Genomic DNA, 20,723 nt, shown 5'->3' on the forward strand with positions numbered 1-20,723 from the left:
GTAAACAGGTACGCAACACGATACTTTCGCTGAGACTAAATGTCCGCAACAGATCCACTTTCCGTCACATACCAAGATAAGGAAGATAAGCACCTTAACTGGCAAGGAAGAACCCCAAGCTACCCGTGACCATGGACGATATAGACCTGCTTTTGGATAATCACTACATCATAATGATCCCGGGCTGAGAGCTCACTATTTCAGATAAGAACGCTTATCGAAGGGAAGATAAGCTATATAGGGAGGTTGTCTTCGCCGAAAGAGTGACGGAGACAATAAAACACGTTTCTCTTGCTTCGTATGTATGGTAGATCACATGGTTCTCCGGTTTCCGACATTACTGAACAGTAGGAACAAGGTTGAATTGTTGCGACATTACAGGCTGTGTGTTCTGTGTGTACCATAAATATAGGCAAAGGGTAGAGTGCCAAAAGCGCAAAGCTATGTGTGATATATGCTATTAATAACACATAACTTCCTTGTTTACTACAGAAAGTTGGTACGTTGTTCGCTGTTAAGAGGTTAGCTGATTCGATTACGGAACATGCCTCTCATTCTGCGGTATTGCTAAGATCAAACATCCTCCTACAGTTGTTTTTGGAGGGAGTTGAAGTCGTTGATGGAGTCCTTGCTTAAAACACGCGTCTCGGCGTTGTACTATTCCAAAATTGGAATTAGAAAGCGTTGTCCTCCTAACAGAATTATATCCAGACATAAGGAGGAGCCTGATAAATATTCCGCTGAATTATAGCCTACACCGATTCAGCGGTAGCACTCCCTTGGATTTGCAGCAAGAAAGAGGCTGAAATTCGATCGAAGGGGAATCCAGCGGATTGTACATCAGAAGCATATTTCCTTGTCCTTTTTGTCCAATGAATTATGGTTTAATGGACTTCCATTTTTGAGAGGCGAGTTATCAACGACGCCTTTCCCTTTGTGTAATGCAACCGTTACCTATGTTTCGGTAGCTAGTGTGGTTGAGTGCCTACGATCCGTTTGTTGACAAGGAAACGGATCTGTTTCGATTGGGTGGAAGACTAAGAAACACCCCGATCCCATTTGGTCAAAAGCATCCTATATCATGGTTAAATCCCATTTGATGGATTTATTGATCAGGCAGGCGCATAAAGCGAATGATCTTTGTGGTATAGAACCGACAATGATATTGATTCAAGAGAAGTTTTACGTCCCCAATCTGCAATAGCACACGAAGAAATTGATCAGGGCTGGTGTAAAATATAATCCATTAAGGAGATAAACTGTGGAGCAAAAGATGATCTACCAGTGCATTACGAATAGGTGCCAAGATATCCAAAAAGAAGTAGCAGTAGGTACAGTTAGTTAGCTATCTCATCGCTCTATAAGTAACTATCTTATCACTCCACAAGCAACTATCTCGTAACAACAGAAGCAACTGTTCCATCGCTTTACCACACACCTAAGGACTGTTATCAATGTAATACTGACAATTCGCAATGACCACTTACGGCGAACACAGGATTTTTTTCGGGAGGAAGAATGTTTGCAAAACTTTTCAATTTCCTGAGCATTGCGCAACTGACCAGCTGCAACATGCCAACATCGACAAGTTCACAATATTGCAGGGTAAACAGGCATGCAAAACGATACTTCCGCTGAGGCAGCATGCCCGCAACAGGTTCGCATTCCGTCACATACGATCGACGACCTTGCGTGTATTAACTTCTGACGTGGTGTTCACATGCCATCAGAATTAATAAAACTTGTTGCTACCTAATGGCCACGTGAAATCGCAGCTGAATCCGAGAGAAAGCAGTTCTGAGGCCGCGCGAGCCAGAACCAAAAATAAGATTTGTAACGAAGCAGTCCAATACATAGTGCAGTAAAGTAGTTTTAAAGTGCAACCAGAAGTGCGTTCTATTTTCAGCAGGCTTTAACAAGGAGATCCTAGTAAATATATATTCTACCAGTATTTGAGTAGCATCTTCCAGGGAAGTTCTGGGGCTTCACAAGAGAGCCTATGAACACATCGACATGACCACATTAACAAGTCTTGAAACCATGGGAGACCTGCTAGCGCTGATCAGGGAATTCACGGGCCGAAACAGCGATTAAGATATCTCTCTTATATTTGAAAGGCAAGGATGCGTCGCAAGCAATTTGTGCAGTTTATGGTGAGGATGCAGTAAAAATACACAGAACATGTAGCATGCGGTTGCTCAGGAGGAAAACGTCGATCATGTAACTATTTTAAACCAGTTGCATGCCGCCAGATTTGTCAAGAAGCTCGATAAGTGGGTGCCGCATTAACTGAGTGCAAAAAATTTGATCGACCAGATTTCCACGTGAAATGAATGGAAAAGTTCAAAAGCATGCAACTGTTGGGAAGAGTGGTCACTAGGAATGAGAAATGAATCACGTACGGAATGTGTAGCGAGAGCGGTCGTGGAAGCAGTGATCAGAAGCCACAGAAGCAGTCACGCAGCCAGTATTAATGAATAAGAAGGTGATGCTCTATGTGTGATTGGGCTACAAGGCAATTATCCAGTATAAATTGCTCCAGTGCAGAGAGCACGTTCAAATCTCACTGGTGGCAGTGGAATTTGTATCATGATTTGACATCGGATACCAGTCGACTCAGCTGTGAATTAGTACCTAAATCAAATCAGGGTAATAATCTCGGGCGAGCGCAATGCTGACAACATTGCCTCCTAAAGGGTACTGTAATCCTTGAGTGTACCGTTACAGTCTTGAATGAAGTGCTTTAACACATTTCGAGGCCCTGATCCAATTGGATTATTACGCCAACGATTATTATTATTAAATTGCTCCAGCCTGGCCAAATTATTGATTGGAATTTCTGCTGTCAATAGGTAACAGAATTAAGCAAAGCAATTAAGAAATTGACTATTGACGAATTCTGAAATACTGCCTTAATCAAAAGTTTCGGGAATTGTTTCAAAAAATTTCCAATACAAAAGCATTCATCAAATCGAGACTAGTGGTTGTCGGTGACGTTCTTCACGGTGCTTTGGCTTGAGGATCTACAATGGGCTATGCCATGTAGTGTCCATGGCTTCTCAGCATCCGCATTATTTAGTTTCTTTAGCACCTCCATTACCATCCTTTCAATTTCCTATTTGCTGTCCATTCACTCATATTTAAATAAAAATAACTTCCAACAAGGTTAATAGGGAAAATTTCTAGCATTTCGAAATTATGCTGAATATTAGGAAATACATTCCTAACGTTTGTTTCCAGCAAAAGCGAAGTATTGCGCATGGTTATTCTGTGATCTAGCTGGACCGCTGTCCGGTTTGACACCCGTTTAAGGTCAACAACTAAAGGTTGATGCATAGGCGAGTTCGTTTTGGCATCTCGTCTCTTATTGAGAAAGTTTTCACTTACCACACGGTTAAGGATATTTTTAAAAAAAACTGATAAGATTAATGTTTGTATGATTTTCTGGGAGAGGTTTGTGTGTTTGGATTAATGGTGAGTACTGGAATTATAGGTGCGAGGTGACTCAAAAATAGATGAAAATATTTTATGGTCTGGAAGTTATTCTCATATTCGATATTGACATCGTGAAGCAGACCGCAAGTAATGCTGCAGAGTCATAATTGGAAAATTGAAGAACATAAGTAAATATATAGAAGGTAATAAAATTGACCCCAAGCTTATCAGGGCTGTCGTAGCGGTAGGACGCGGTTAAAATCTCACTGTGGCAGAAGAATTTTGTTATCGTGACTGGATATCGGATGCCAGTCGACTTAGCTGTGAATGAGCACCTGAGCCAAATCAGGGTAATAATCTCGGGCGAGCGCAATGCTCACCACATTGCCTCCTATAATGTACTGTAGTGGACTGTTACGGCTTCATGGCTCTGATCCAATATGAATTGTTTCGCCAATGATTATTATTATTATATTGCCTTGAGGCCGAGAGGGACTATTATCTTGGTCTAAGTTTCGCTTCTATAAGATTTGTCACAACTGCTGCAGTCACTGATAACTTATGGAAGCGAGATTTGATCAGAGGACTGGCCCACACAATCTCGGGTGAGCCATTCCACAGTCTTTTGTTGAAAAACAAATTTAACACAGCATTTATGCAGTACATCTTTTGCAGAACTTCGTGCAATTAATTTTGCACTTAACAACAATTTGTAACTAACTGGTTTTCTACATGGATTTACTTTTCGTTTAATTTCGCTGTGTTGGGCGATCGTATCGACGACTTTGTTGTAACCGTAATTGAAGCGTTCATTGAGCGGGGGATTCGGGAAAGATCGGACCCGTGCACGGCTCAATTGTTTGATCGTTTTTTTTTTCAAAACAACGTTGGCGGTCGGCGTGGATGATTTAAAAAAAGCCATTTGCACATCCGCTTTAAAATTTTATTTTATATTATACACATTCAAAGCAATAGAATGAACCTCGAAGACGGAGATAGGTGCTAAATATTTTGATTTAAATCAGATCTTTGGCGCCAAAAGCCGAAAAATTTAAAAAAATCGCCGTAATTTTGTTATTTTTTGGCGAAATTCTTTGATTGTGTTTCATTCTATAGAGAATTTCATGCTGATTAAAACCCTGTTTTTTATTTAGACCTTTCAGTGACGAAATCATCCACGCCGTCAATTTTTGACATTTTATTAAAAAATCAGTAGCACACAAAAGACAGCCTAAAAAATTTCATAAATCCTTTTTTAATTCTTAAATATGATAATATTGTATATGTGCAAATTTTCATCACAATGTCTTTTTCTCAAAAAATAAATCGTTTGAAAAAAGTAAAAAAATTAAAATTTGATCCCGTCACGTCCGCTTAAGGAGTTTTCAAATCAGAGAATTCCTTTCAGCAACGGGAGAGGAGGGGAAGAAACAAACTCTTAGCCCAAGGCCCCTCCCTCGGTCGAGTACTATCTTCTTTGCAACGAGAAGAACTCGAACGTAATGCGCAACATGACTCCACCTGTCAGCGCTCCTCAGCATCTCTCCGACAATGTTGCCTGGAGAGAGATCCCCTGCGTTTAAATAAAGTTATTGACGAATTCGATTCCAACTTCCTCAAAAAAAAAGGTGTGATGGATATTGCCCACCACCCCATTGTAAAACACACAATCAGGAGGTCGTGCCTTCCCAATCTTTTACAGGTATGACTGAAAACCTCTATGCCCACTTTAGAGCTGGGTAAGAAAATAGTCGGTCACCATGCTTCCGATTCAGCCACCCGCCTGAGTTGCTAATGAGCAGTGCGGTCCATCTCCCTCTTGTCTCATTTTGCCAAGAGAGTTGCCAGTCATTTAGTGTACGTTCACGAGAACCACCTCCCTTGTTCATGTATATGGCTTTACGCTTGTTAACAAGAATAACAACGAAAATCACTCCCACGAACACTATCACGGCCGGTTCAGAGACTGCTGCTTTGATTTGCTCGTAAAAGCTCATTTTGAGTTAAGTGACAGTCCAAGATACTTAACCGTTGGCTCTGACTCGATTGTCGACTCGCCGATCGATATGGGACGCACGGTTGAGATTCTCCTTTTAGTCAGGATGAATGCTTTGGTTTTTTCCAGTGCGACGTTGAAACCATGAGCAGTCGTCTAACCACTCACTCTCACTCTCCATCTTCGTCTGACCCTTTAGCGTCTCATAGAGCAAGGAGCTGTTCGTCAGATAATCCCTCAATATCCGTAAGAGATAGCTTGGCACGTAGGAATTGTTGTCTAGTGCCTCTAGAATATCTTTCCACCTTATGGAACTGCAAGTATTTATGACATTAAGCGTTACGAGGAACACTACCACTTTCTCGAAAGTGTGAAACAAAACCTTACGGTGTCTGTCTGTCTGTCCGTCACACCCGATTTATTCGGATGTTGGGTGAAACATAGGGGAGTGAGGGCTCAAAATATGACCCCTAAAAAGTGTAACAGGTCTCGTTCTCAGAACCTATCCAACCGAAAAATCTGAAAAAAATCACAGTGATGCATCTCTATGAAATCTAGGCCTCAAAATATATCCGGTTCCGATATCTGCACAAATAAAGTGAATAATAGTATATTTCCACATTTTAGAAATTTACCAGGCACCCCCCTTTTTTTTTTTTGGGGTAGGGTAGGTGAATGCATTTACGCACACAGTGTTGGACTCCCGATTCGGTACGTTGTCGGACTACCAACTAAACACCTCCCCATCGTCAGAGAGCTAGCCTGGAACCGTTTGTCACATTACTTCGGGCCAGCCCCCGAACTCTCCCGCCTTGCGGAGCCTTCAAATTAGGGAATTCCTTTCACCAACGGGAGGGGAGAGGAGGAAGGGAACTGCCAGTTCAAGAAACCCCCTGCCATCCGGCTCCTCCACCGGTCGAGTTCTATCTTCGTAGCAACGAGAAGGGCCCGAACGTAATGGGCAACACGGTTCCAGCTGTCAGCAGTCCTCAGCATCTCTTCCACAATGTTGTCTGGAGAGAGATCCCCTGTGTTTAAATAGAGCTGCTGACGAACCACATCCCACCTTCCACAAGAAAAAAAAAAGTGTGGTTGGCATCATCCACAACTCCATTGCAAAACACACAATCCGGAGAACGCGCCTTTCCAATCTTGTGCAGGTAAGACTGAAAACTTCCATGCCCACTTAAAAATTGGGTAAGGAAATAGTCAATCTCACCATGCTTCCGATTCAGCCACGCACCTAAGTTGCCGATGAGCCGCGCAGTCCATCTGCCTCTAGTTTCACTTTGCCAAGAGAGCTGCCACTCGTCTAGAGTGTGTTGCCGTTCTTCCCACCCTTATGTTCATCCCAGAAGTACAAAATGCATGCGTGTAATGGAGAACATAATGCACAGTTTGGTCAAGTTTGAAGAAAATCCAACCGTTATTAACAAAGTTATAGGGGGTGAAACTTTACAATTTTTTGTGAATTTCGTGCACTCTACAACCTGCATGACGTCATCATCACATATCAATTCGTCAATACCACAACGAAATGAGTTCTTATGAATGGGATCCCAAAAAATTATTTTGTTTTAGTTAATTACTCCAATCAGACATGTGTGTATGTAGGTATATAGTATGCGTGTTTGTTAACTGCGGGTAGCCCCTAATTCAGATAGATATAAGAAGTAAATCGGAAATATGGGTACGATCAATTTATATACGTGCATATATGTGTACAGTATCCGGGAATAGGCAGTTTGTTTGTTTAGACTGAGCGTAATATCTATGGCTGTAATATGTACGTATGTCTCGTAGTTTTTGAAATATATGAAGGAATATGTTGGATTTGTAGCTATATACGGATAGAAAAATTTGCAATGAAATTTTTTAAATGAGATGAACACAAAACCTTTATACCTGAAGTGCGAGCAATTTGATTTTCATATTTTTTATTTATGACTATAGTAAATTTATTATTATTGTTCACGGAAGTATAGTAATATGAAGGCTTAAAACTTTTTCTCCGCTTCCTTTCTAACCCTCAATATTATCATTAATACAAAGGGTATCCTTTATTTTACAGCCTGAGGATGCTAAGTTAGGATGGTAACGTCAAAGATCGCACGTCTTAAACACATGAGGCAGGAGAAAGATCGATTGAGGACGTAATCCGTCGTGGGTCTTCCCTATCGATCGCGGAACTCGATTCCATGCGACCGGTTGAATCATTATTTTTTTGTGTTTTATTTTTAGACTCAAGTTCCCTGAGTTGTGTTAAATAACATGTGACATGTTCAAGGGACCTCTCCCACACTGACGAGCCAGGCTGTGAAAGTGGTAGTATTTGCGGACGGACCTTCAAGGCGGTGAATTCTTCATGTTTTGGGATAGGATGATGGTTCGCGGCTCACCAACTCGTTTAAGTCATAAGAGTCACCATTTCTCAAGAACCTGGAAAACGCTGATGACACCTGGTTGTACTCTCTCACCGAGCCATGGACATCATACTCTTCCTATTTGCATTAATGGGCAGAACATCAAGTACGTGGGTAAATTTATACATATAGGAAGCGTTGTTTAGTCAACTGTACTTGATGTCGATCTACGCATTAACAGCGCTAAATCCACCTTTGCTGTGTTCTCAAAATTTGGAAAAACGCGAGTGCCCTCTCTGTCCTACTATGTAAAAGTAATACATGGAAGCTGACCACCACAAAAAGCTTCAATTTTTTTATCAATTCATGTCCTTTTTTGGACTTGGTCGGGGTGCACGCAATAGATGTTACTTCCCCGGGATTGCCGCCGAGTAAATCACCCTAGCACTACGTGGCATAAAGCAGTGGAGGGGATGTACAAGTTTTTCGAGAAATCGTGGAGGGAGTCAAAGCGGCAATCATGACGCGTAGGTGTGGTTGACGTGTACTTAGGGGAATATGCTAACCATATACATATACTCTCGCAACTGTTAAACGTGCAGTTGGTTGATATAAGAATATCGAAGTAACTAATTTAACAAAATAAATATGTCTTTGATTACATCAACTTTCGTTCGTATGATTTACCCCAAAGCGAATATTTTCATCCTGTACCGTGACAATCATGGAAAAGATCCAGTATCAATTGTTCTTTACGAAAATTTTCAACTGTTGAATTTCGATGGTAAGAAAGAAGCTAAAATGTAACTCTTCAACAACGTCATCATTTAATAACTATATTTTGTCAATGGTACTTGATATTTTGTCTCTGTAATAAAACTTTACATTCATATACATGTAGATACTTCCCTCTATATATAGACTCTATATGGTACGTCCGTTGATACAGTTTTCCGTTGTTTTTGGTTTACATTTTCGTCTAACACATTATTCGCTACAGCTAGTGTACACAATTGTAAATAGAACTTTTTTTTCGAATAGAAATTCGCAATTCTCTGCTACAAAGTTGTAATAAATTTTTGCCGCTTTCGTGAAAGGAATATTTCAATTTGCTTGATATATATTATATGTACACTGTTACTTTCGGAATCCTTCCCCCAAATGGGGGAGTTATAGCACAAAATGGAATTACTACATTATGCTAAGTACTACGTCGAATAATTTCTAAACGCAGTAGCAAATAAAGAAAATTGGAGTTCATTAAAACTACAAGTTAATAAATACTTAAATGTATGGATCGTGCACAAGAAAATGTCGACACGAAAACTGAAAAAATAAAGCGTTATTAATCAAAAAACGTTACCCTAGGAAACTTTATGATGCCTATGAAAAGCATTCATTTCATTTTTGGAATGCAAAGGAATCAGCTGCTCATTCTGCCATATATGTACTTTGTTCTCTTTAGTAGAAACCAATTTACGTAAAAGGCGATTCCTTGATAATTACAAAATTATGAATAGAATTATCACAATTAAAAGTATTATTGATAAAACTACTATTGCTGCCCATTGCCGCTTATCTGAAAGCAGAAACGAGTTAATTGACGATTATGTTGAGAACTCTGCACCTACCATTATTCATATGTAGTACTTTGGCCATCTTCTTCATAGTTGTATCCAACTTAGATTCCGTTGTTTCGAGCTCATTGCCGAAATCATCGAGCATCCTGCAAAATTCAAGGGTTATCATGATCTGAGACGGACAGCTTGAAAACTAGTTCAATACTTACACAGCCTGTTCATCCAATTCGACACCAATCTGCCGAGAAACAGTCTTGAGTGTACCGATCGAATCGCTGATAACATCCAATTGCTCATCTTGCCCTTGCAGCATTCGCTGCTGTATAGATACATTCTCTCCAATGAACTTATGTGACGGACTGTCCAGTGTTGAATAGTGACCAGGACTGTCGAGTGCATTTTCAAGTTTTGAATATTTCGTTCCACTATGTCGTGCCGCCATGCTGGAGAAATTCACAGTATTTCCAAGGATGGCTGAGTTGGTGAGATTATTGTTAGTTTCTGACGGATTATCTAGAAGCGGTTGATGTGCGGTAATATCTCGGTCCCGGCTGCGGTTCAAGTTCATTTTCTCTTTCATCGAACGGACCTCATCGCGGGTGGCTTCGATAAAGTGACGCCGGCTGGAAAGTTCTTTATTATCGATTCGAAATTTGCTTGGGTTTTTCTCTACGATAGGTGTTGACGTGAGTTGAGGATAATAACGTTTAAAGAAATTCTTATATATACTTAAATATGAAAAATGGAATAAAATTTCGTATATATTGTATAATAAGCGGTATAACATTTAGTTTGAACAGATAAAAGCAGCAGGATCACTCTCGAGACCATTCAACATCAACAACGATGCCGTATCATGCGCCCTCTCTAACCTGGTCCTGGAAAACGTGATCCGCGATGAAGATGTGGAGGCGAGAGGCACCATTCTCCTCAAGTCCCCCCAACTACTGGACTACGCAGACGATATTGACATTATGGGAAGAACAACCTGAGATGTACAGTCCGCAGCGTCTATAACGATGATATCTATGAGCGATATCACGATCGTCTTGTTGCGGATAAATTCCGGCTCAACAGGTTGCGGTGGGCGGGTCACCTAATCTGTATGGGTGAGGATGATCCATCCTGGAATATAATATAGGGCAATATCTATGGTAGCAAAACGAGACGAGGCAGATCCTGCCTGAGATGGAGCAATGGCGTAGGTGAGGACAGCTTTTAGGGATATCGAATTGGTGGACTTCGGCGCAAAACCGAGATGTCTGGAGTTCGACCGGATACCGGTTATTGCGCCGTTGATGATGATGATGATGATGAATGATAGTCTTCTGTTTCTCTACAATGTTTCTTCCTTTCATTTCAGATTAAATTTCAATTTTATTATCATTACACTTATTTGAATCAGGGTTGGGCTCCAGGCAATCGGAATTTTGGCCTATAATATGCCTTTGATAGGATAACGGGATTATAGTTGAGTAGCATAATAGGATTGCAGTGGTATTTATTTTTTATTGAATGCCTTAAGCATCAACATTCATTAGGCCGACCAAATTAGAGATTTTGAAGCGCAAAAATCATGGATACAGAGAACACAAAATATTCTGCTATTCCGCCGGTCATGTGAATTCACTTTATATATAAAATAAATTCATATGAAGTACAAAACTTTGACCTTCTATAAGTTTGTTAATAATAATTGGATTTTTTCCAAACTTCGCGAAATTATGCCCCATATTATCTCTTATACTGGTACCATTTTGTACTTCTAAGGGGGGTTTAATATACCTTTATTATTGTTAGTTGAGCAGATATCTAAACGGAATGTAATTTGAGGCGTAGTTTTCATATAGATGCACCATCTTTCGGTTGGATAGGTTCTGCGAAAGAGACCTGTTCCACTTTTTGGGCTCATTGTCCAAAGGCAGGGAAGGTATTTGGAGGGGAAGCCGCTGAAATACAGTGTAACGTCACTGCAATTCATCCGATAGGCGCGTCGATCCCTTCACCCCGGATTACGGATTTGTTAAGGACGTTTACTCCCCCTGAAAGGGAAGAATCGGTAAGGGAGGACGAACACAAAGGGAAACGTTCTGCTTGTTCCGCGGCTACTTATTTACAAGATTAACTTGCGATATTCGTAGCTGACCCGGTGGGTCATGTCATTATCCGTAACCCATGACACGCGCCTGGTCGCATGTAGCTCTGCATTTGCAACTTAGGTGAGGATAAACCTGGTACGCCAGGCTATATATATATATATCAGCGTCTTTCTAAGCCTCATTGGACTTTGGGACATTGCATCATTGGGGCTCTGTTGCAGGGTTGACTGCCTCCCCAACACTCGTCGGGAACAAAACTTGGGGATGATTTTTCAAATTCTTTTGATGGGACCCCAGGGACACAAAGACAGACTCAACACGGTTAAGGGTCGTTTAGCAACACCAGAGCGGCTCTTCGCCCTTGGATGTTTTGGCGGTTATGCCGTCAACCACCAGGGACAGGAGACCTAGGCGTCGTATGGTTTGGACGAACCAACTTAATGAATTTATCGTCCGCGCCTATTACCGTGCCACGGATTTGGAACAGAATCCATTAGGGAACAGACAGACGCTTCCCGGAACTAAGTCATGTTCCGGAGCAGAACGTTGTCAATCAATACCGGGTGATAGTGAAAAATAATCGAGTTGCCCTACCAACTAGGCAACAAATATTCCAAGAGGTTTCACTTGAACTCGGTCTGGAGTTACCAACTTACCGGACTGAACAAAGGAGCAATACGAATACTCCACTTATAAGGCACTCCATGAACCCAGTAATCAGGAGAAGCTTAATGACTGGGGTTGTCGACCCAGCTAATAATGAGGCTTTGACCGCATTCCAGGTCGCATTCAGAGTATGTTGAGATTCTCCCAGATGCTACGGCCAAAGATCCCAAAACTGAAGTTTACTTCGGCAACTACTAACATCATTGCTGCATGTTGACAGAATTTTGGCTGATCGTTTGGCTAGCGAGATTACTGCTACAGAGGTTTACAATCTGATCTACGTTGCAGCTGCCACGGTTATTCGTCTCCATAATCAACATCTTAGAGCGAATAACAGAGGTATGCGCAGAAGGACTTTACCGTTCTGGGTATTTCGACTCAACAAAAGAGTCGAAAAGTTGAGAAAGGAGATTGGTCGTGTCACGCAAGCACTTCTTGGAAATCCATCGCCAAGAGTGCACAGATGCGTTGCGAACTATCATTGGAAACTACCATCTGTCCAATGATATGCCAATCGAAGAAATCCTCGAGGTGCTGAAGCAGAAACTTGCGGTATGACAAGGCAGGTAACTGGAAGGCGCCAGCAGTTGACAAGATTCACAACTTCTGGCTGAAGCGGTTCAAGAGCACTCACAGGATATTGGCAAATCAATTTAATCAGATGATTGTCGATGCTGATTTAGTTCCACCATTTTTCACCAAGGGGATAACTTTCCTCATCCCAAGGAACAGGATGCCTCTTGCCCTTCAAAATGTTGACCTATTACTTGTCTTCCTACCATCTATAAGGTCTTCACTTCAGTTCTGTGCGCGAACATCTCAAAGCATCTTGATGTTGATAAATTGATAGCTGGGGAGCAAAAGGGATGCGCAAAAGGCTCCCGAGGCTGCAAAGAACAGCTTATAATCGATACGGTAGCTGTAAAGCAGGCTGTCCTTCGAAATATTTCGACAGCCTACATCGGTTATAAATCAGCCTTTGACTCCATATCACATTCGTGGTTACTACAAGTGTTACGCTTGTATAAAATCAACCCGAATGTCGTTCTTCTTCTGAGAACAGTAATGAAGAATTGGAGCACGAAGCTATCGGTATCCTCACAAACATCAGGAGAGATACCAAACAGACCTGGCATTTTCCAAGGCGACTCTCTAAGCCCACTGTGGTTTTGTTTGGCTTTGAATCCACTATCCCATCTTTTGCATGAAAGCAAATACGGGTTCCAAGTCAAGCAAGGCATTAAGCTATTTAATGTACATCGACGGCAACAAATTGTATGCCAAAGACGAGAACCAACTTCGTTCTTTGCTGGACATCACCATCCAGTTCAGCAGGGATATCGGCATGCAGTTGGGTTTGGAGAAATGTCGCATAAAAACAATTGTTCGAGGAAAACACACCGGCAACGAAAGATACAGTCAAAATAATATCCGAATTGAGGGTATGGATTCGGACGACGTGTACAAATACCTCGGCATATTGCAAGCAACAACATCCGCTGTGGCAATTATGAAATCTAAGTTGCTGGGGAAATTTGAACGGCGTCTGGATCTTGTCGATAAAACTGAGCTGTACGGGAAAAATAGAATCATAGCAATCAACACCTTAGCCATTCCCGTCCTTCTTTATACTTTCGGTGTGATACAGTAGAGTAATACCGATTTAGAATCTGTCAATAGACGGGTAAGGGTAGTTCTTACAAACAACAACATGCGCAATAGAGCTGCCGAAAAATTGAGGATCACTATCCCACGTCATCAGGGAGGAAGGGGGGTACTTGATTTAAAAACGTTGCACTACAATCAAGTGCATTCTCATCGTGAGTTTTTCTATGAGAAACAATCCTATAGCCAAATACATTAGGCTAACGTCATGGCAGATGATAAATTATCTCCTTTGAACTTGAGAAGCAGAGAATGGGCTCCCAGGTCGAATGCTACTTCAGTCCAACAGAAGATCGACATAGTGGAAAGAGGTCATATCAAAAATTTGTTGTTGTCAGGCATTGACATCGAAGCCTCCAACAAATGGTTGACTAATGGTGTACATTTCTATGAGACCGAAGCATTCCTACATTCAATTCAGGATGCTTCACTCCCAACAAAAAATTATAAACGGTACATTCTTCACGACTCCTCAATCACCTACTCCAGTTGTAGGTTATGCAACTGTGAAGAGGAGACCATGTGCAGCACATAACATCTGCGTGCAGGATGTTGAGCGGTACCGAGTACACCAATCGTCATAATTCCGTCTGCAAGATTCTCCATCAAAACCTTGCGTTGAAGTATAACTTAGTGGCAACCTACCATCCTTACTATAAATATACTCCGCCGAGAATCTTGGAAAATGATCGGGTCAAACTACTGTGGGATCACACTATTACCACCGACCACAGTGTTAACCATAACAGACCCGATCTAATTCTGCCTCTGAAGGAAGAACGAACGTGCTTTATAATCGATGTAGCCGTACCGTTGGACAGCACGAAAAAATCCAGAACTACGGCCCCTTGGCAGACGATATGAAGCAGACTTGGAGACTACAAAAGATCGAAGTAGTCTCAGTGGTAATTTCAGCGACGGGGTTAGTCCCGCAGAACTTACATAAAGCGCTGAAAACGCTCGATCTTAAGGGCTGGACTATACATGGAGATGCAAAAAGCGGTTATCCTGGCAACCTGTGCTATAGTCCGAAGAGTCCTGTCCGGTAACAATCTGACCTAATCGGTTTCAGTCTTGATCCGCACTGTCTTCGATACAAGATTCATGTCTCTGTAGTGTAGAACCACCGCGTCATTGGCTGAAGTGTTTGCGACAATCGGGATGTAGCTACACATTTTCGCATGGTCGCACAAACTTTGCGTTAAAACGCATCATCGCTGTGATGCGGGCCTTTGAATGTTGCCTTCAGCTCATCCTTAGGTTGGTCGCCCATCGGTCCGGTTGGGCGGGAAGAGGGTCCGTTGGCTTTTTTAACTATATATATATATAATATAACAATGCTTTATTATTGATGATGTATGATTGCATAAATCATATCTTGGATTCTCGGCGTTACTCAATTTAGATAAAGCTAAAACCGATTTCAAATATTCAAGTTTTGTGAAAATTATTTAAATCGCCGAACCTTCCTGTTCACCACATGTTATTTTCGGAAGAAAATAGCAGACATGGCCCCACGTTCCAGTCAGTGAACTATTAGAATTATGAGGAACGCAAGGATTCTTTTCGTTTTAACATTCAATCCCACCATTTAATAATTTTTAATTTCTTCCTTACTAGCAAACGAACGCAATCCAAAAGACTACAGTCACACAAAAATGAATACCTTAACCTTCCATTGTTTCAATAAAGATACCACTGCCAATTCGAAAAACGCTCAAAACTACTTTTAACTTTAGGTCACGTGTACTTGCAACTAAGTGCAAAAACATCTAATATTAAATAATACTCTACTATTCACCTCCACGAGAATGTATTATAATTCATCCGATTGGCCTCATGCAATTTATGAATTTACAATGAACGCTCGACAACGAAGTGAATTTTTCAATTTTTAAAGTACTTCTCAAGGAATGTGTATCACTCTTTATACTATGGCTCTCACAGTGCAGTTAGAGGATGGACAAAGGAGGTTATTTCGGATTTTGGATGACAGACTGGCGCATGACTATAATGCACCTAAAATGTACATTGATCAAATATTACGATCCTTTGGGCAACGGGAACCACAGACTCTAGGATGCTCTAGCAAAGTACCTCGGAGAAGAATCTTTCAGCAAACGTAACGAACCATTTGAGACATCGCCCTGAGTTAAAGAAACAGTGGTAAACGCACCGCGCCAAACAAATGGGAGCGATTGTGGTATGTTTAGTTGCGTATTCGTTGAACACATTACAAGAAACCAGGAAGTAACATTTTGACAATAAAATGTACCTTAATTCAGAAACAAAATGAGACTACTTGAGGAAGCGCTAAATCAATCATTTACAAAACCTGCGCAAAACAAGGACTTATAAACCTAGGAGGGACCATGAACTAAAACGACGGACGCCGACAACAGCAAAATATTACCACACGGAGTTGACCTTTTATTAATGTTGTTAATGATTCATCCGATTTTGGAATAATGGACATTAGATGGGCATAGAAAGCAGAGAATACTGTACTAAAAGGGGGAGCAGTTGTACTAAAATATAACTCTGAAACCTACGTCCCGCGAAATAGTGAAGCAAGAGTGCAAAGTTCTAGGAAAATCTTTAGGTTATTTGACGAACTTCGCCACGAACGGACAGCGATGACACGTAGGTCTGGTTGAGGCACTATGCCTCAAATAGGAGTTTTTAAAACTATATATATATATATTTACCTGAAGGTTAGCAGAGCTGTGGAAATAGAAGGGATTTTCGGTGATAGTCTACATAAATTGATCAACATTTTCTGAAGAAGCTGTGCTCCTGCCTAGTGGTGAATACCGAATGAGTTTTCTACTAACTTTCCCCAAATTCTATCCGAAAATCTCGCCCCCTTATACAAGCGGGGCAAGGTGGGAATTGGAAAGTGATAATTTCTTTCTCTAAAACTACTCAACCGAAAAATCTGAAGAAAATCACAGAGCTACAACTACATCGTGTTTAGGCCTTAAAACACCATCCACAGCCGATACCAGTTTAAATTAAGTTAATAATAGTATATAACTCTATTTGTTATTAGTATTTTTTTAAGAAATTGACTGGAACTCATTAAATTTACCCTACCATCACCAAGTTTTGCAGTGATATAGGGTAAGGTAGATAAGATAAGTTGTAATACTACAGAGCATGATACCACCCAGTTTGGTGGGAATCACACTATTGCTAACAAAGTTATAATAGGTTAAAATTGTCTCTTTTGTGCAAATTTAATGCAATCTAAGACTGGCACAGGAAATCTTTCATTCGTGAAGCGTTCAGCTTCCGGTTTCGCAAATTGATTATTTTATTTTATAATTCGTGGACTGAACAACAAATAGGTTACTGGTTAGTGTTTACAATTTGTTGCAAAAAAATCCAAACCCCCTTCCTTCCAGTATAATTGTCCCCCGTGATTTTTGGATTGACTGCGGTTGATAGAAATCATACATTGCCTTCTCAGTAAGCAGTTTTCTTCCGATATTTAGTTTATTCTGTACAAACACCCGTCGATTTTGCTGAAATATAATTTTTCAAGGGACATAGTGGCTGCTATCATCGCTCATCTGTAACATCAACTGATTGTGATTCTAATCAGATAAGGCAAAGCGCATGGAACAAAAGGCTCCAAGTGAACTTTGAACGCCTTGTCATTTGCAAACTGAGTGTAATTTACATTACATGCGTCCGCGGCATTGTCTTGCCCACTTTGCGCCTTATCTCGAAATATACGTTTCATTAAAAACATCTTACCGCAAGAAATTCATTATCTATGTTCGCTCCGAAAATTTACTGAGCTGAGGCTCACAAAGCGATGTAGCGGTTTATCTGGGATCATCTCTATTTTCACCGTCCACTTTGCCTAGCCCATCGGCGAAAACGTGACTCAGCGTCGTTCACAAGAGGAGGCTGCTCCAGTAGTTTTGTGTCGCAATAGGATTGCTTCTGTCGCGCGACCCCGTTCGGCCGTGTACTAATTAGATTGAAATGTCATAGCATTCCAAGGAGATGGGCACGGACCGGCTCGAGATGTGCAAAGCAAGCTTAATTTAAAAAGGATATAAATCGTGTCTTCAAGATCCTCCAAATCCCATTCGATGCTCCTCAGAGAATTCCTTAACTCTGTTGTAGTCCACTCGACTTCTGCTCCGCTACCGTCACCCAGTTCTCGCCAACGGAGATACAATCCTCGGGTTTTGTTAAGGGCCTTAAACACTTCGCTGCAAAAGGATGAAATCGACTTTAGCAATCAGGTGGACACAACTGAGCAATGGGGAGGGAATATAATGAGACGCACTCCTTGACTACGAAAAATGGATCCTCCAAAGACATGACACTCAGAAAGGTTCCGGGAACGAAATTACTGCATGGAGATTGGGGTAGAAACCTTCACTAGCGAAATCGGGGACGCGAAACTCCCGCCGGGCACGAAAATAAAGCGCGTTTTAAACGTCAGTCGAATTTTTCAAACTGGACTATCTCTCCCGATTTGAAAACCAGAACGCGATTTATCGCTGCAGGAATGCAAGCGACAAATTCCTTATCGTGGTGGACGCGCAACAAAAGCTCTATCGCTTCTAAATGACATCGCGCAGACCTGAGAAAATGTGTGGACGATGCAAGGGAAAATGGGAAAGCACTATTCCGCCTCTCACCTGAGCCCCACTGTGCGCCTGTGTACTGGTCATGTACTCTGGGAAACTCGCTCCCGGTTATCCGCGCCCCGTGCCCCGGATGAGTGCTGATAAGATTTGTGGAAAATCCATAAAAAAGAAAACAAACTGGACACGGACGAACAACACCGTGGGAGAATTGTCAAGTTTGACAGACTCGTAGCGAAGATGGCACTGAGCGCTTTTGTTTACGTGCGACTATTACGTGAACTACAAGATGTTTACTTTTGCTTAAACGGCACAGGGTGATGACGAAAATTTACTGTCGAACATTATAGCCAACGAATAGAAGAGTATTTTTAGATTTTAATTTTTAGTTTCGTTTATTTGCGGTCATATTGGCCTACAATAAAATATGAAGCAATTACAACACGAACTGCAAATGACATGGCTAAAAGGCATTAAGAAGAGATCCAAATGACTAATACAAGTTTTTCTACATTAGGCGCTCTAAATAGCGAACAAGTCGCTCGAAATAGCGAAATTTTCTGAATTTTCAATTTAAATTGTTCTCTCTCTTTTTCCTTTGTTAGATCCGTCGGGATATACATATTATTTTTATAAAATTATAAAATATTTTGTGCAGAACAAAATCGATTCTTTGTTTGTCTGCCACACGCATTTTTCTCGATTTCTCGATTCAATAGTAATTTGGTGGACATATGGGAACTGTGAAATCCCATATATATAGTGAGTGAGATAAATTTACGGTGAGCTTAAAAGGGGCTCCCGATGCATGCAAAAGGGGGAGGTATTTTTCCACCGTATATAGTAATGTATCAAATGAAAGGTCTCGATTAGTATAATACTTTCTGGAAACGATATTATTATAGTTCTGACGTGAATTGCAATGTACGCACGTAAAGAGTCAAAATGTGCACACATAAAATTACACAGGGCTCATTTTCAGAAACCACCCAATTCGAAAAATCACAAGCGCCTCAAAATATGGCCAATTCCAATATCTGCTTAAATAATTTTTACTAATAGTATATCACCAACTTTTTGAATTTAACTGAAAAGTTCCCGTACGTTCATCCTAGGAATACCAAATTTTGCAGCAGCATAGAGGATAGTATCGCGGATAATACTTCGCGGAAATCCGTCTATTATCACCAAAGTTATAGCAGTGCAAGCTTATCGATTTCGGACGTATGTAAATTTTACATTTCCCATTTACATGTATGTATAATAATGTATAAATCAAAGTTCGCGAAAAAACAATTTACTCCCAACCATCGCTCAAATACTTGGGAGTAATTATTGACAGAAGACTCAACTTCAAAAGACACATTGAGTACGCCGCAACTAAAGCCATCGTTACAACGATCTCGAGGATACTGCAGAACATTGGTGGGAAAAGACAAAGTCAACGTTTTCTACTCACCAGGGTAGTCAGCTCCGTGCTACCCTACGCAGCTCCAGTTTGGGCAACTGCTCTAAATATTAAAGTGAACTGCCGAAAATTGGGAATGGGGTATCGGTTAAGTGCACTCCGGGTATGCAGTGTATATCGGACAACATCAGGAGAAGCAGTATATGTACTAGCAGGGATGCTCCCCATAGATATCTTGGCGAAGGAAAGTCGAGGACTCTACGACAAAACGTATGCAGATGGAGAGTCTAGCGCATTTCGACGGCAGCTGGCACGGTGGGAATCTATCGAACGGTGGCAAAAGTGATGGGACGGGTCCCAAACTGGTCGTTGGACATACCGCATCATTCCGGATATTCGGGGATGGTTTGAATGAAACCATGGGGAATTAAGCTACGAGTTAACACAATTCTTAAGTGGACATGGAGGTTATCGTGCTTATTTACATCGATTTGGTCACGACGAATCACTATGCTGCCCAAGATGTGGTAACGTGGCTGAGAATGCGGAGCATGCCATATTTGATTGCCCCAGGTCCACCGCGCCCTGAAAAAGAATGGAAGCGGTCGCAGAAAGGCGTTTAACATCCGAAAACATTGTGGAGTCTATGCTGGAGTCAACGGATACCTGAAACCACGTTGCAAGGGAACTGTAAGCTATTCACCAACAGCTTAAGCAGGAAGAACTACGACGAAAACAAGGAATGGGGAGAACCATAATGAGCCACAGTTAAAAGCTGATCCAGCCCCGCGACGTAATACTTGATAGGAGTTCCGTGGGGAGAGTGGAATGAGAAGGAGGTGGTTTTAGTGAGTAAAAGTCTCACATAACTGCGTGGCAGGAGTCAGCAGTAGGTTTTGAA

The 20,723-nt window shown here is 41.3% G+C and overlaps 1 protein-coding gene across 2 annotated transcripts; it reads right to left on the reverse strand.

The window, feature by feature from the left end:
- Positions 1 to 8,604: 8,604 nt before the first annotated feature.
- On the reverse strand, positions 8,605 to 18,410 carry LOC119656263 (syntaxin-6). Of its 2 annotated transcripts, XR_005250029.1 has the most exons (6): positions 18,111 to 18,410; positions 17,876 to 18,033; positions 9,584 to 10,052; positions 9,426 to 9,520; positions 9,158 to 9,373; positions 8,605 to 9,018 (listed from the first exon to the last, which is right to left on the reverse strand). XR_005250029.1 is itself a non-coding variant. In XM_038062687.1 (5 exons), the coding sequence occupies exons 1-5, from the start codon at positions 18,143 to 18,145 to the stop codon at positions 9,297 to 9,299; spliced, it is 834 nt and encodes a 277-aa protein (XP_037918615.1). In that variant the 5' UTR covers positions 18,146 to 18,410; the 3' UTR covers positions 8,605 to 9,296. The 2 variants fall into 2 exon arrangements, 1 of the variants encoding a protein (XP_037918615.1); XM_038062687.1 differs by having other exon boundaries at positions 8,605 to 9,373.
- Between the last annotated feature and the right edge of the window lie 2,313 nt (positions 18,411 to 20,723).

This window comes from Hermetia illucens, chromosome 1, assembly GCF_905115235.1.
Source record: "Hermetia illucens chromosome 1, iHerIll2.2.curated.20191125, whole genome shotgun sequence".
In the NCBI taxonomy this organism is placed as follows: Eukaryota; Metazoa; Arthropoda; class Insecta; order Diptera; family Stratiomyidae; genus Hermetia; species Hermetia illucens.